Source organism: Dermacentor variabilis, chromosome 2, assembly GCF_050947875.1.
Source record: "Dermacentor variabilis isolate Ectoservices chromosome 2, ASM5094787v1, whole genome shotgun sequence".
Taxonomy (NCBI): domain Eukaryota; kingdom Metazoa; phylum Arthropoda; class Arachnida; order Ixodida; family Ixodidae; genus Dermacentor; species Dermacentor variabilis.
Genome location: NC_134569.1, coordinates 20,715,074 through 20,730,770, shown reverse-complemented (window position 1 = coordinate 20,730,770; position 15,697 = coordinate 20,715,074). Strand labels below are relative to the sequence as shown.

General features: G+C 48.2%; 2 protein-coding genes and 1 long non-coding RNA gene across 11 annotated transcripts in view; 1 reads left to right on the top strand and 2 right to left on the bottom strand.

Annotated features, from left to right (window-relative positions):
• Positions 1–15,697, top strand: part of by (focal adhesion protein tensin) — a 392,943-nt gene that overhangs the window by 92,894 nt on the left and 284,352 nt on the right. For 7 of the 8 annotated variants that reach the window (XM_075679849.1, XM_075679856.1, XM_075679851.1 and 4 more), the window contains one exon: positions 15,101–15,142. The exons of the other annotated variant lie outside the window; for it this stretch is intronic. In XM_075679849.1, coding sequence (XP_075535964.1) covers positions 15,101–15,142 — 42 coding nt within the window. Of the gene's footprint in view, positions 1–15,100; positions 15,143–15,697 lie in introns of those variants that run through there. 8 annotated transcript variants of the gene reach the window in all.
• LOC142571482 (transport and Golgi organization protein 2 homolog) overlaps positions 1–15,697 on the bottom strand; it is a 206,500-nt gene that overhangs the window by 178,740 nt on the left and 12,063 nt on the right. The window lies entirely within an intron of this gene.
• LOC142571483 (uncharacterized) overlaps positions 1–15,697 on the bottom strand; it is an 83,831-nt gene that overhangs the window by 57,899 nt on the left and 10,235 nt on the right. The window contains exon 1 of one of the 2 annotated variants that reach the window (XR_012825886.1): positions 6,083–6,240. The exons of the other annotated variant lie outside the window; for it this stretch is intronic. This is a non-coding gene — a long non-coding RNA (uncharacterized LOC142571483). Of the gene's footprint in view, positions 1–6,082; positions 6,241–15,697 lie in introns of those variants that run through there. 2 annotated transcript variants of the gene reach the window in all.

Sequence of the window (15,697 nt, the reverse complement as noted above, 5' to 3'; positions counted from 1 at the left end):
GCAATAAAGGGTGCTCCCCACCAACCGAATCTGACATCAGGTTAGAGAAACTTCGGGCTATTCGCCGTCGTGCGGAAGGAAGATATAGGCGCATGAAGTCCTTTCATGTGTTGAGATTGGCCAGACGCACACAGAAGAAAATACAGCGTCGTATGAACAAGCTGGCTTCACAACGATGGATGTCTTTCTGCGAGACTCTGGATCCCCGAAAGCCTTTGTCTCTCATATGGAGAACTGTTCGTGGCTTCCGTACAACCCCTGGACAGCGCCACCGACTTCATTTCCTGGCTCTTTACCTACAATGCAGAGAGATTGAAGTCGCAGAATCCTTTGGTAGGAGGATTGCCGGTGAAGCAAGTTCCCCGGGAATGCAGACTCCCGGCCACTCACCATTCTTAAGTGATCCCCGTATGGAGTGCCCTTTTTCTCTGGACGAAGTAGAGGCTGCGCTTGCTTTGGGCAGGCGTTCCTCAGCGCCAGGACCACATGACAATACATACCGCCCTCTGTGTAACCTTGGTGAACGGGCTCGAAAGGCACTCCTGCGCCTGTACAACGACTCGTGGCCGACTGGCACGGTTCCCCAGAAATGGAGGACAAGTCCTCTGAGTCCGCTTCTCAAAACTGGAAAGTCGCTTGTGGACATCGCGTCATACCTTCTGATCGCGCTTGCTAGTTGTGTAGGAAAAGTAATGGAATGGATGCTTCAAGCGCGTCTGGAATGCTACCTAGAGCACTGTGAAATTTATCCAGACACGTTGACAGGATTCACACGCGGCCGTTCATCTATAGACAACGTTGTCGACTTGGTAACGTACGTCGAATTCCAGAAGGCCTGTAAACGCTTATCTGCTACCTTGTTGCTTGACGTTAAAAGGGCTTACGATAACGTTACCCACGAAGCCATCCTTAAAGCGTTAGAAGCAATAGGACTTGGTGGCAATATATATCTCTGGGTTCGTAGCTACCTACAGATGCGATCCTTTAACATGCTCACTGAGGATGGCCTGGCAGTCCAGTATTACAGTAGCCGCGGATTCCTTCAGGGTGGAGTACTAAGCTCAACGCTTTTTAATCTAGCCCTTATTGGACTACTCGAGGACCTGTCAAGCACCGTTTGACTCTCTATCTACGCCGACGACATCTGTATCTGGACGTCGAGGGTGACACGGCTTCAGCCTCGCGCTCGGCTTCACTAGGCGGCCTCATGCTACCATCGTAAACCATCGACCTCATGCTACCTTCGTAAACAAGGTCTGGAGGTGACGAGGGAAAAAGTGCGCAGTGGTGGCGTTTACCCGGAAGGCAATGTCTGCGTACGCCATATCAATCAACGGACAAGAGATATCGTGAGATATCGTGCAGCAGGTCACAGGTTCTTGGAAGTTGTAACTGACAGAGACTTGTCTTGGACTCCTCATGTGAACCACGTGAAAAAGCGATTGATTGCTATTTGTAATCTGTTCAAGTTCCTTGCAGGAAAGAACAGGAGACTGTCCACACAATTCATATTAAAGCTGTACATGGTGTTGTGTGTTGGATTCCTCCGGTACAGCCTATCTCTTATATCCAATTGCACAACTCACTTGCGTGCAATTCAGTGTATTCGGGCTCGATCTCTTAGGATATGCCCTGGAGTACCGCGCAGAGCGTCAACAGCTTAAACTATTAACATTGCTCAAGATTATTTAACCACAACGCACATCGCCGTCGTGACAATGCGTGCACGCGTCAGGCACATTGCCCGGACCCCTTGCCATCACCTCGCTGCACTCACCGTGGAAAGACCCCACACGTCATTTAGCACAACAACTGTCAGTGCATATCGTGCATCACTTACGCTGGGGTGCACACCTGCGGCCACGTCGGCTTCTCGTCCATGGTGTTTCTTTCGTCCTGACGTACACCTCAGAATTTCAGGACTTCAGAAAAAGTTAGATCTACCACCGCTTGCACTAAAACAACAATTGAGCTTACTCCTGTTGTACGAGAAATACAGTAGCCACGTACACATGTATACTGACGGATCGACCACATCGACCAGTTCTGGCGGTGCTGTGTTTATACCGACAGGAGGAGTAACACTACGATTCAAGACGTCACGTGTCACGACGTCCACGGCTGCCGAACTCATGGCTCTGCGCGAGGCGCTTCAATTTATTGACACACAGAGTCCTAGTACATGAGCCGTGTTTTCCGACTCGAGACAGGCTTTACACAGCATGCAGTCAATTCTCAGACGTGGAGTTAACGAACAGCTAACATATGAAAGCGTCAAACTTCATCACGACGTCGAACAGAAAGGACATGAAATTATTTTTCACTGGATACCTAGCCATTTCGAGATCAGCAGAAATGATCAAGCAGACAAAGCTGCCCGAGTGTCATCAAGAACAACACAACGTACCCATTCCTCTTTCCAGGATAAACGCTGCAATGAAGCTTCATCGCGTGGCACGTAAGCTTTCTTTAACATAGTGGAACACCCCAAATATAAGGCGCACCAGGTTGCAACTGAACCCTTCGCTGCAACTCCAACCTTCACCCGAGCTTCACCGGCGTGAGGCATCGCTTCTATACCGGCTGTGGTTGGGAGTGGCTTTCACAAAGGTGTAGACTACTTTGATTGGAATGGCCGACAGTGCTGCGTGCGACGTCTGCGGCGTTGAAGAGAACATCGAACATTTATTGTGCCATTGTCACCGATTTTATTCGGAAGGACAAACATTATCTATCGCATTGCGACGACTGGACGATCGGCCGTCGTCTGTGCAGGGGCTACTAGTAGACCGTCCCCATCGCTCGTCGGCCCACAGAGCTGTGAAGACACTTTTTGTCTTTCTTGAGGGCGACTGGCTTATGTGTGAAAGCCTTTGACTCGCTCAGGCCCTCCGCGTGCGAGCGCGAGCTCACCGTGGCTTTCCTCCTCATCCCCTGCGTCTCGCTATGGATGCAAAATTTTAATGAAAGTCCTGAGATGCGCGACTCAGCGGGCTGCGCGCCGCTCCCACGTTGGGACAGTCAGGCCATGCCCGACCGCCGGAACGTGGACCCTCTGGACAGCCCATAGTTGCGCCACGGCATCGGGGCTGTGGGTAGCGGAGAGCCACTTGTCCTCATTGATTTGTTCTGTGCCTCGTAACGAGGGGCGACGCCAGAGCATATGGTCTAGGCTAGCGAAGTCATTGCAGTGCCTGCAAGAACTACTAGTATAGGTGTCTCGCTATCTTATCTTTTTATTTCCTCTTTCCCGTTCCCCAGAGTAGCTTAGCCAACCGGACGCATTTCTGGTTAACATTCCTGCGTTCTCTCTTTATTTTCTTCTCCTCCCTTCATATGGACATGCGCTGTCGTCTCCAGTAGTTACAAAAGCGAGGGATGTGCGAAAATGTCACGCAACCTACATGATTAGTACGTATGTCATCAAGTAGTTGCATGTGTACGACCACCGCAATGCACTACACACTGACGAGCTAGGTTGATATTGCATGGACTGCCAGCTTTTTCGCAGAACCCGAGGCCCGTAAACACAGAACACGAATAAATTGGCGAGCAGCGCGCCCCAATGTAGTCACATCTCTTCAGATGTAGAAAAGCAGCTGTCTTCGTCACCTATCTTGCTCGGGTTTCTTTTTTTTATTTTGGTGGCTCAAATCTGGTATGCGGAATGAATCTCGTTTACTAGAATAAATAATGGATGAGGTGGTATCAAGGGCGGTCGTCGCTTTGCGATCCCCGTTTTGCAGTTTTATTCCCCGACTCTGTCAGCGGCTGCGCGCGAGCACCTTTACGCGACCGATCTGTCGAGATCAATCAATCGTACGTCCGTCCAATTTAAAACCGGAATGCCGGATGTCGAGAGCGCGCTCCCGCCGTCCCACCGTCAGTTTCAGATCGGCTGCGGCGTGCCTCTTCAGGCGGCTCCCATGCGCGACGGACGTCGCACTGTGTCTGATTGGCCGGCGTGGAGGCCGCTCGGTTCGCCCTCCCTTCTGCGTCTTCGCATTCCTTTTCGCTTCTTGAATGGTACTTCTACATATCGCTTTTTTCTTTTTTTCATCTCTCTCTCTCTCTCATTCAGCTGTTGCACCTCGTGTACCGAAGGCCTTTGTTCCTGGTGTACGTGTTTTGGACGATGACAGTGGAGTTCTTTACTGCCGACACGTCGGCTGTTCTCCGCGTTTGCTTCTATTTTCCCCATCTTCTCTCCATCTCCCAGCGGTCTCACTAATGCCGTGCAGTGCCTACAGTGCGTGCTGAAGCATAATCCCATACGGTGCCGCATACGTAAGGCTCCTTTCGTTCGATTCTCTTTCATTACTGTCATCCGCAGCGCCGACTGGTCGCCCTTGAAAGAACATAAACGGTGCGACGCTCTAGCGAGCGACGGAGGGAAAACTGAGTCGGCGTGAAATAGAATTAGGCTATAATTGGACTGCACGACGCCTGCTTGGTGCGTATATAGGCGTACAGCGAAAAACGGTTCATCTCTGACTGCACTAATGGCTTCGCACTCGTTACTGTTAAAAGCGTTCGCTCGTCTGTGCGCATTAATGTTGCTGACCCAGAAAGCGATTGCCTTTGCCAACGACGCTGCGAATGAACGCACCGCACGTTCGTTGGGCGGGGAAAAGTCAAGGCCGTATAGGGTCTCGCAGGAACATTGCAATGGCGGGGGGGACAGCGAGACGTTGTCCTGTTCAGCCACTTTCGGAACGGTGATATCGAAGGAGGTTTAAAACCTCCCTGGTGATATCTTTATTTATGCCGTGGATATTATGCCGACACAGTCAATTCAGACACATTCTCGAATTCCTCAATGTTGGCGTCTTGAGATATAATCAGAGGGACCGTAGCAACCATGGGAGCCAGTCAGAACCTAGCAGCATGGCGAAATTTGACAACGTGGCAGGATTCGAAAGATTCCCGAATAGCACCCGGTACATGACTTGGGCTTATCGACATGGCTCAAAACGCCCCTGCGGGTGCTTTCGCTTTTGTTGTTGTCTAGACTCGATCGTGCTGTCTGTCCGCTTATATAGCATTTATGTCTATAACATTCTGTTCAGTTTACTTCTTAGCTTTAATGCATTAATCAAATTACGATTCTGCAGTGCTTACATTTCCTGCGATATCTGTCACCAGATGAACTTTCCGTGGTTTTTCGTATTCTAAACAATTTGTTCATTGAATTTTTGGGTTTCACGTACGAAAACCAAGATACGATTATGAAGCACGCCATAGTGGGGGACTGCAGGTTGATTTTGACCACCTAAGGTTATTTAACGTGCATTGAATGCACGGTGCACGGGCGCTTGTTGCGTTTCACCACCATCGAAATGCGGCCACAGCGGCCGGGCTTTGATTACGAGGGCCTCGGGCTTAGCAGCGCAACGCCAAAGCCACTACGCCACCACGGCGGGTAAACAATTTATTCCGTGAAGCTTTCAAGAAAGGTGAAAGCTAGCGGGTGAACACCGACCGACATTTAGCGAATATGGGGCTAAAAACTAGCGTCAAGAATACTTGAACTTGAATTTATTTGGCATCGAAGGGCAGTGCCGCAAGGGATCAGGAAAAAAAAGAAAGGCCTGTCATGGCAGCTTAAGCGGACCTGACCACCACAGCACTAAGCAGCACACTGATGTTTGATGAAGAGAACAATACAGTAACGCAGTCTATAAAATGTAGTGCAACAATCTTTCATCCTTTATAGCCTTCATCGAAGGTAAAGAATTTAGCTCAGATTGAAGAAAGCTAGCACAAGGCGCACGGTTGCTCGAACCCCACATTAGCACGAATAATCATTGAACCGTCATACACGTAACTTTCGCTTGAACAAACTGTTTATTTGGATGCAGTTGGCAATGAATTGGCTGATTACGACAGCTTCTTCAAAAACCATAAATCGTTAAATTGTTAATTTAAGAATGATAGCACGAAATCAGATGCTCGCATCACGAGGACAGTAAGGTATAGTTTCGGCCTTTGTATCCTTTTGCTACGTGGTGATATTTGCCCGAAACGCCGTTCCACAGCGCAGCATGGTTTTACCGAGAGAAGAGTTGCATATGAAAGCCACCTTTCCTTCTCCTCCTCCAGTCGACGTGCGTTCGTCGCCGTGTGCGTGTGTGTGCGTATCTCGCCTCTGTCGAGCCGGGGATTCGGAGTCTCGAACCGGTTGCGGCGGGACGCCTTTGCGCCGCCCGCCGAGCGGAGAACAAGAAAACGAAGGATCCAGCCGCGGGGGACTCGGCGGCGTGGCGTGGTGCCGTAACACTCGCTGCCGTGGAGCCACGCGCTCGGCATGTGGCGCCACCTTTGCAGCTCTTCCTTCGGTCGTTTGTTATTCCTGCGGAATAGCAGCTCTTGGCACGCGTGCCGTGGTTCTCGTTTTTGTTCTTAACCGAGGCTTAGCCCGTGCCTCCCTTGGCGGTTCAACTGCGTACGCCCTGCAGCACGCGCGGTATTCGGCCTCCTCTCTCGTGTTGCGGAATTCCGGTTAAAGCGTTAACCACGCATCCGCGGCTCTCCGCTTTCGATTTGAGTTTTAAAGACCGGTCTCCCGACGAACGCCGAAAACGTGGAAGGCACCGCGATGGCGGCTAAGCCGTTTCTTTTGCTACCTTGCGCTGGTCGTTGCGCGTAAGTCACTTTCGATGGAGTGACGGCAGACTGTTAAAAGCCAAGATGAAAATTGCCGTCTTCTTGATTTCTTTATAGTTTTATTTTGCTCTAAGGGCGGAAAGGACACGCCTGGATACAGTTTAACTACATGCGGGCAGTAATAACTATGCAGGCAGGGCCGGCAACATCCGTCTCTGGAATACTATTTCGGCGGCAGTGCCTCGTAGCGACGGTCTGCAAATGTTTTGTCGGCAGCGAATGTTCACCAGTATTCAGGCGTCGATCACACTATACGCAAGTGCAGCGGCCACACCATCTGGAGCCGCTCACCTGCTGTCGGAACCAGCGCTTTACGCCTTCAGATTTTGTGGTTTGTTTGCCGACTTCTTCCGGGGCACGCTGCGAAACAGGCTTCATTGGGTGTTATTAGCCGTCAAAATTATTCGTGTTCACAGTATTTTAATCAAGACCTTTCTCTCGATGTTCCTTCTAATCCAAATAATAATAATAATAATAATAATAATAATAATAATAATAATAATAATAATAATAATAATAATAATAATAATAATAATAATAATAATAATAATAATAATAATAATAATAATTCTTAATAATCCCACTCCTACCAGAAATGTCTCGTTACCCGTGCTCTGCATTGGCCGAGCTCATTATATGCCTGGAAATTGCATGCCTTATTCATGGGGGGGGGGGGGGGGGAGGCGGCATAGCTTCTACTCTCCCAGATATCCGATATCTTGTACTTGCACGAAAACCTCTCTGACACACGGAGATAGTCAGTGCGAAAACTACGCCAATTTTACTATACATAGCCATCCTGATTGGGGGAAGTTGATTGGGAAGAAGGAAAGAGCAAGATGATAGACAGACAGCTCACGACAGTGGAATTGATCGTACAGACCTGAGAAAGAAAAATAACAGGTAGGGGATATGTTCGGCATTCGTCGTTTGCACCTGTTTGGCAGATATGCGATCGGTGAGTGGTGAAAAGCGGTGTCTGTGAGCCGTGATACAAACAAATATTGTAGCTTGGTGACTGGCACGCTTCATTAGCCATGCAATAAACACCCTCAGAGGCATATGTCACGTGCTTTGGGTCCAGAGCGTGGCCTGCATTCGCGATGCATTCAGACGCAGATGGCAACTGAGCGCATTTCCCTCAATACCTTACCTGTATCATCAAATCCCGACACTTGATAAGTACGCGTAATATTTACGTAGCGCTTTGTCACTGCGTGCCCGATTTCTCGGAGCGAGGCTTCAGATGAAGGCGAGGCAGGTCTCATATAGTCGAGCCGCGTTCAAGCAGATCAGCTTGAACGCGGCTCGACTGAAGCGGGTGCGTCAAATCGGCGCTTTAATTAGAAGCGGTAGCGTTTAAAAATTCGCTGCTTAAGGCGCTGACAGACGAAGCGTTGGGCACGTGCGGTTGCTGACAGGTGTCGATAAGCTAAGCGAGGGGCGGGGTGCTATACGTGAAGCGAAAAGTGGCAGTTCTCGTGAACGTGCTTCCGAAACGCGTGCGTTGCGTGACAACCGCCTGGCAAGAGTCACTGCGTAAATACATGTTCTCGTTTCTGCGAATGATCGGCTTGCGGTGGCGTTTAACGTTTGTGGCCCCGTACAAACGTGCGGCCTGTGACCACAGATTGGATCCTGCTTCTCGAGAGGCCTCCCAAAGGAAGACACTGGTGCTGCTGGTGCTAGGCAAGATGCCTAATCTCCCTCGCCGCCTCCTGAGGCAATAGCCAAAAAGTTACGCCACCTTTCTTTTTTTATAGCGAAGCTTTCTCGCCTAGTTCCAGGCACTTTTTCGTATGTATCTGGCCTCTAACGCCGAACGCGTTTAATGGAATGGCGCCATCATAGGAGTGGTACACCGACGACGTAGTTTACGAGTTTAAAGTTTCAAGCATAGAGTTTCACACAATAATTACTAGAGGGAACTGTGGCGCTAGAGACTATACGGGAGCTGCAAGCAGGATGATTCAGCCAGCATGGTATTGGTGGTTAGTACTCGTGTGAAGATGTTTTTTAGTCACCAGCGTTTAGGCCAACCGTCAGAGCCGGGCACGGATTCTCAGCACGAGTGGCGTTCCACGAGCAAAGCGCTGGAGAGATCGACCCACTATAGAAGGCGCTGGAAAGGATGGCCCACTATAGCGTTCCGCTTCTTCGATACACATGTATTTGCCTAAACTTCGTCTTTTTGGCTTCAAACGACTTTGTGACTTTGCAAACTGATCCTTTTCAACAACGTACGGCGTTATAGATAATTAAATGAGCATCACTAAATCTGTCCGATGCCAGGATTCGAGCACAAGACCCCTAGCATACATTACTGACATTGCAACCATTACGCCACGGAGACGCATGCGTCGACAAGAGGCGGAGAACATCTTCTCTCGCGGGCAATTAAGACAGCTGGTTGAGACGCTTGGCGCGTTTCGATCCGTAGTCTCGCTGGAACAAACCGAAGCGTCAGAAACACCACGAGTGCAACACGACACTGTGGACACCACTGAAAATGTATGCAAATAATATTTATATATGACGTACCGCATGTAAATATATGTGTATACTATCCACACCTGTCTATAATTGACTGAAAAAAATAATTTCTTCATATAAGATGGTGCTCTTCAATACTAATATTTATACGTCGACAATCACACTTCATTAACACATGTTTTATAAGCCAATCACACCAAGACTCCTTCGCTTTACGTAGATGGCAACCGGAATTGAGTCTGGCTGTGTTCTTTCTTTCTTTTTTTTTTCTCGCAACATTGCGTCCATTCGCAGAATTCAGGCTTCCATAAAGAAGTGAGCACCGAAGGAAGCATGCCGGTTTTGGCTTAAAACTTGTTAGGACCAAGCTAAGTCCGTTAATACAGACTTAAGACACGGCACATATGTGCGTGCGTGGGTAGCGCTATCAAAGGAATAGATTGGGCAAAGCTTCACCACGGGCTGACTGAACGTTGTACGAAGGAGGAGGATGAAGAGGATTGTTGCTAGCTGCAAGCGGACCTGTAGCCGTGCAAAAGCCGCCGGCAGTTCTTCCACCCGAGCGCCGCTTATCAGGTGGCGCTCGGGAGGAGCATATGTTGCGCCCTGGTTCAAACCCGTCGTCGTCGTCATTCTCCCCATGTGCGTCCTATAGCGTTATCGCAATTTCTCCTACACTCCTGCTATTCCGCACCACGCCACAGCCTAGAAGGCGACGAACCTCCGTCTCCCTAACCCTTTGTTTACGCAGTGGTTGTAGCAGTAATCAGCGACAGCAACTAGAAAACTTTAATGGTAGGAGATAAACCGGCCTTTGCTCTTCAAGTTCAAATATATTGTTGAGACGGGGTGCGTTCATTTAAAGATGAATAGATGAAACGGACAGAAGGGTTGTTGTTGTTGTTGTTGTTGTATAGCCTGTGATGCGTGTGGCTCCTATCCACGATGGGGGATTGGCCAAGAAATGGGTGGATTATTCGAAATTAATATGGAGCATAAATTTCCTTATAGCCATTGAAATAGCATTGAATAGCGCAGAATTACCTGTTAAATAAAATCAGAAGGGTTGCCGCGCCGACACCGAGCCGTTACAAAGACAAGCGCACTTCGTCCTCCTCTTCTTCCGTCCTTGCTGTCGCATCGTAACAATAGTATTTAAAATCGCCGTTGGTAGATGCGAGACTATAATGACGACTCGACGGCGAAGGTACAAGTGAAGTGAAAGAGCAGCGAAAGGCACACGACTAATACAGGGCGTGTGTAACGCTCGCTCTTTTCTAGTGCTCACGATAACTTAAATTATAGCATAAGTACACCTCATGTGCTTGTTTTTGCTTGCGTTTGGTCTTCTGTCCGTTACCCTCACGTTTGCCTTCCCGCACTTCGGTCCTTTGCGCTGCATTCACGCCATGGACTTAGACCAACTCGCGTACATCGCTATTCTTATACACCCTACACCTGCTTGGGGTGGCCCGAATGTGCGCGAATGTGCTGGGGAGTCGCCACCTTTCGCAGTTTGCCACGGCCGTGAATCGGAATGTGACCAGCGGCCTCTGCTTACTTTTCGTGAACAGCTGCGCGACCAGAAGGCGTGTTCCACTCGGCTTCCGGCATGCCGCCGTTCGTACTAAGTGAGTGACGGGTCACGCCGACCTTCGCCTGCAGGGCTGGCGGCGGCGGCGTCACGTACGGGCCCGGACAAACAAAGAACAGGTCCCGCAAGCGCGTCGAAGACGTCCGCGTTTGTCTCGAATGGCGCCCAGGCGTAACGTGCCGAAGGGGCACGACGACCTTCTCTGAATCGCCAGACTAGCACTCCGGAAAGGGGGAAAAAAAAAGAAAGAAAAGCAAGAGGGAGGGGGGGGGGACAGCATCGTAAGACAGAAATAAAGAAATTCAGAAAAAAAATTGGGTAAAGGGGAGGGTGGGAGAAAGAGGTTATTATACGTGAACGTTTTCTTGCGCGCACTACCGACGTGACCCGCGAGGCTATGCTTGTTTCCTTTTTCCATTTTCATTAAATTTTTTGTGACGCTTCCCGTTCTGTCTCCTGCACAATTTCCTTTCTTCTTCTATGACGCGGTCAGTGCCTTGAACAAGGAGGCTGGAAGCTTATTGTGCGAGGGCACAGAGGAGACAACAGCAGTGCCCATGCACGGCGATGAGTTCTTTTCCCTGTGCCCGCGAAATCCGTGCAGTGTTGTGAATGCCTCAAAACTGGCACCTCACTCTACAGTTCTCGTAGTTGAATGGCTTGTCAAAAAATTACAATGTCATTCACTATAAGCGTTGGTTCATCTAAGACGTCGCATTGATTATTGAATGGCAGCCTGTAAGTGGCTATGGTGGCTATGCACTAAGCGTGGTTGTGATCGAACGAGCTGATTATAGCTGCATGGTGCCAGCCAAGCTGCCAGAGCGCTGCGCGGTTCTAGTTAGAAAGGCATTAGCTTTGCCTTGAATTTCGGGAGGCGCTGAACGCCCTGCTTCCACTCGCTGCAACGTTTTCTGGCAAAGGATGACAGCGCTCCCAATCTCCGATGTAAGGCGTACTACTTCGGCGTTCGTCGAAAGGCACTAAACGAAGTACTCGAGAGTGCGACGTCTTGCTTTTTTTTTTTTCTCAGCAATTTAGAAGGCATCTTTAGGCACACCGTAACGGTAGAATTAATGTCCGAGAGCGGATTTCCCGCGGCGTAGCTTGGAAACTACCGCCTCGCGCCTTCTAAGGTAATCGCAGAGCGTGCACGTTGGTCACGTGATCGAAGATATACGCACTGCCCGAAAGGGAAAGCGGAATCGATACCCTCTGTAGTTCGCCCTGGGCGCTGTCTTCACCAGGAGTCCCTTTATTACTGATGTCGCTCACGTGGGCCATGGTACGGCGCGATATTGCGAACGTTCAGTATGCAGTATTACAGCACGCACTTACTGTGTCACTCAACGCACTATGATGACAGTGACTTCGGAGCCGGTGTCTCCGAAGGCCCAGCTTTCACATAATGATCAAGGAAACAAGCTTATACGTACGAAATGTCTGCGGTGTCTGGCTTTTTTCGAGGATAGAACAGAGCAGGGAAAAGAACAGTATAGAACAGGGATTTGTGATAAAATATAGCCCGGAGACTTAACCGATTTCTAGTCCATATCGAGCTCTAGTGCTCGTTAAGAAATTTGCTACCAGTTTTCGGTTAGCGTTGCTATTCCGTTAACAAGCGGCTTTTTCGGATTTGTGAATTGAATTTGTCAGAGCGAGGGAGTCTTGATCGAAATATAGGACGACCTGTCGGGGAGAGAGAGAGGACGGTTCCCGAAACTGGCGAGTTTTGCCTGATGGCGCTCGTAGCATGTGCTACACCAGTTAAGTACGATCGTCAAATAACAGCGCTCTTGAGACAAGGGACGAACGTAGAAGAGACATAACCATTTAAGCGTTGTTATCTGACGATCATGAATAAGCAACTAGCCCGAAATTCAGTTCTAGTGCGGTAAATGTGGTATAATAAATGCAATAATACACACAGGAAAAGTTACGCGCACAAAACACATCACAGTCAGCATGTAAAATTAAGGCACCTCGTTGAAACCAGCGTCTCGCAGACAAGTTCAAAACGTCGGTGTAGCACGGGACACACATGCGGTGCTATTGTCCACAGTCCAAGTACATTTAGTTCAAGATGCGATCCATGAGATATTAGGTGTTGATATTAGGATGGTCATTTGGAGTGTAACGATGTTGAAATAGCAGGTTAAGTGCTTTGGCTATGTCCTCTCGTACACTGCATGCAGGGCACAATGACGATCATATGCGGTTAATTTTACGCAAGAACTACTCTGTCTGTACCGTCATCATTTGTCTGAGCGTCTACTGCACGCGTGAGATCTTTCATTAAGGCTAAGGGTATTGCTAAAGCGTGCTGAATTTTGACGACGGTCCTTGGAAGAGAAGGCGCAATGAAAGTTGTCACTTGCCTTGTCCTTATCCAAACAGATGCAGGCAGTAACGTTGAACACAGTATTCTGTTAATTTATTTGTCGCTCTTCCTTGGTTACGCAGGACACCATATATTATTATGGTAATCCGTGGTTGACATTAAGTAGCACGCGAAATACTAACACCACGTTCTTTTTAAACCATGTGTCCTAAGCAAAGTTATTTTATTTTAGTTGATTATATTGATTACGATGAAGCAATAAGTATCGCACAAAACACCAGAATTGCGATTGTGCACTGAATTCACGGCTTCGCAGTTTACATTCTTTTTTTCTTTTTTCATGTTTTTCACTTCGAATAAGAACCTCCCGTTTGTTTGTGGGAGGATCCAAAACAGTGTACTTTAAGAGTCACAGCCTAGTTTTAAAACTAGCTCGCATGATCGAGCCACTGCGTTTACGTACTCACTACGAGACCGTCCGAAAGCAAGGGCCGTCAATAAATCGAGCCTCTTCGTATATAGCCAAAGCATGCAACCTGGGGTTGAAGCATGCACTGGGAGTTTGTCTGCGGAACCAACTCGATGCACCGGCACAATTATTATTATTTGTTATGAAAACTTATATACATTTGACAGGTAAGGCAAAGCAAGGAGCAGGCTGGCAACTGCCACAGGAAGGGGCACAGCATCTGCCTACTCTTGTGAAAGGAGGAGACAGAAACATGGAAATTGATGATAGGAAGGCTAGGAAAGAGTAAAGAAAGAGCAAGATGGGAAATCTCAAACAATAAAGCAGAAAACATACAGTACCGGTCACACACAGTTGGGCGGGTCACTGCAGGTCACGCTAAATAGAAGAAATAGTATCTGAGTTACGAACGTGAACATGTTAGTTAATTCTAGAAAAGTAAGTAGGCGCAATGAGCCTGATCGCGTCGAGACGCACAACCACTGGGGTACAAACACTCGTCGAGTGTTGTACATCTCAGGTCAAGGAGGTGATCGATAGTACCTCACTAGCGACATGCGCTGCGCACTGAAAGCGGGACACTCCAATATCAGGTATACTGAAGCACCTTGCAGCAACCGCAAGACGTACACGATGGACTGGCCACATGTCCTTGTCTGTGTGTACGCTCGCACACGTTCGCACGCGTTCGCACGCGTTCGCACGCGTTCACATAGCCAACCCTCCACAACCAGGCCACGATAAAAAGAAATGCTTTCTAATGGCTATGCTCTGTTTTGGAAACGTCCTTGAACTGTCGCAAACATACAAGTGTCAACCAAATAATATACTTCGTATATATATATATATATATATATATATATATATATATATATATATATATATATATATATATATATATATATATATATTTGTCAACGGTCAGCAAGACCTAAAAATTCTTGCGTAAAATAACGTTAGTTTGTCACCTGTGCATACGCCCATAAATAGGATGCAATGATTTCATTAAATAAAACATATATGTTTTCAACTTTTTTTTTACAGTGCCCCTTTTAATGCTTCTTTAACATTGACAAATGGCTATTACCGAACTTAGAAACTGTCCAATTTGAATTCCTGCTGACTTTTTATTTAAATCGATACTAAAGGAGGCCAGCGCTTCTCGGACGCGGCGTTGAGTGCCCCTTGTCAGCTGACGCAATAAAAGAGGAGTGCGGACAATTCAGACATCACGGGTGACATATGAGCAATAACGTTTTAGTAAAAACACATAATTTGCGTATCTCTGGTCGCACAGTAGAGAAACCGCGCGACTTTATTTGTTGTGCGAAAGCCAAAGATATGAAGAAGAGTCAAGGCGGACAAAAAGATAACTGTAGTGCAGAGCGTTTAATGGATGCGTGCAGCACAGGTGCAGTCATCTGTAGCTCTGAGGCACTCTTGTCTAGGGTTGTTTACGCAGCGCGCTTGGCGTGCGTCGTGAACGCCCTGCGAGTTACTCATACACTAAACTGAAGCTGCTGCTTATTGTTCGCAGGCGCAGGGAGACACAACGGACGACTCCGATGGTGGCGGACGGGTGAGTCTTTCCGGCCATCTCACGGACGTGGCCCTGCGCTCACGGATCTACGTTCTAAAAGCAATTGCACCCTCTGGGGTGTATATCTGCCTCACAACGATAATCACCGCCTGTCTTGCTTGCGTTTCCTTTCTTGAAAACGCTGCGCTCGCTACTTTTCTGTCGAGAATGCTCTGTCATGCTAATAATGCGCATGCCGTTGGTGACATGGAAGTACCGCGCTCGCAGCGTTAAAGAAGGGAAATGCGGGCAAGAGAGGCAACGCTTATAGTTGTTTGGGAAATATACACTCCAAAGGATGCAACTGTTTTAAGAGTGTAACATTAAACATAAGACTAGTACATTTCTTTGCTCAATGATATGTTTTTGATGAACGGGCAAACGTAGCTGTTTATACCTCGAATATTGGATAACTTAAGGTTAAAGGACAGCTGAATGACACAGAAGGTGTTCACAAGGGTTTTCGTTCGTAAGAACGTTCTCCCTCTTAGGATGCCACAATTGCATAAGGAGTTCTAATGAATGTGGGCCCTGGAGACCAACTTCTTATGAGGC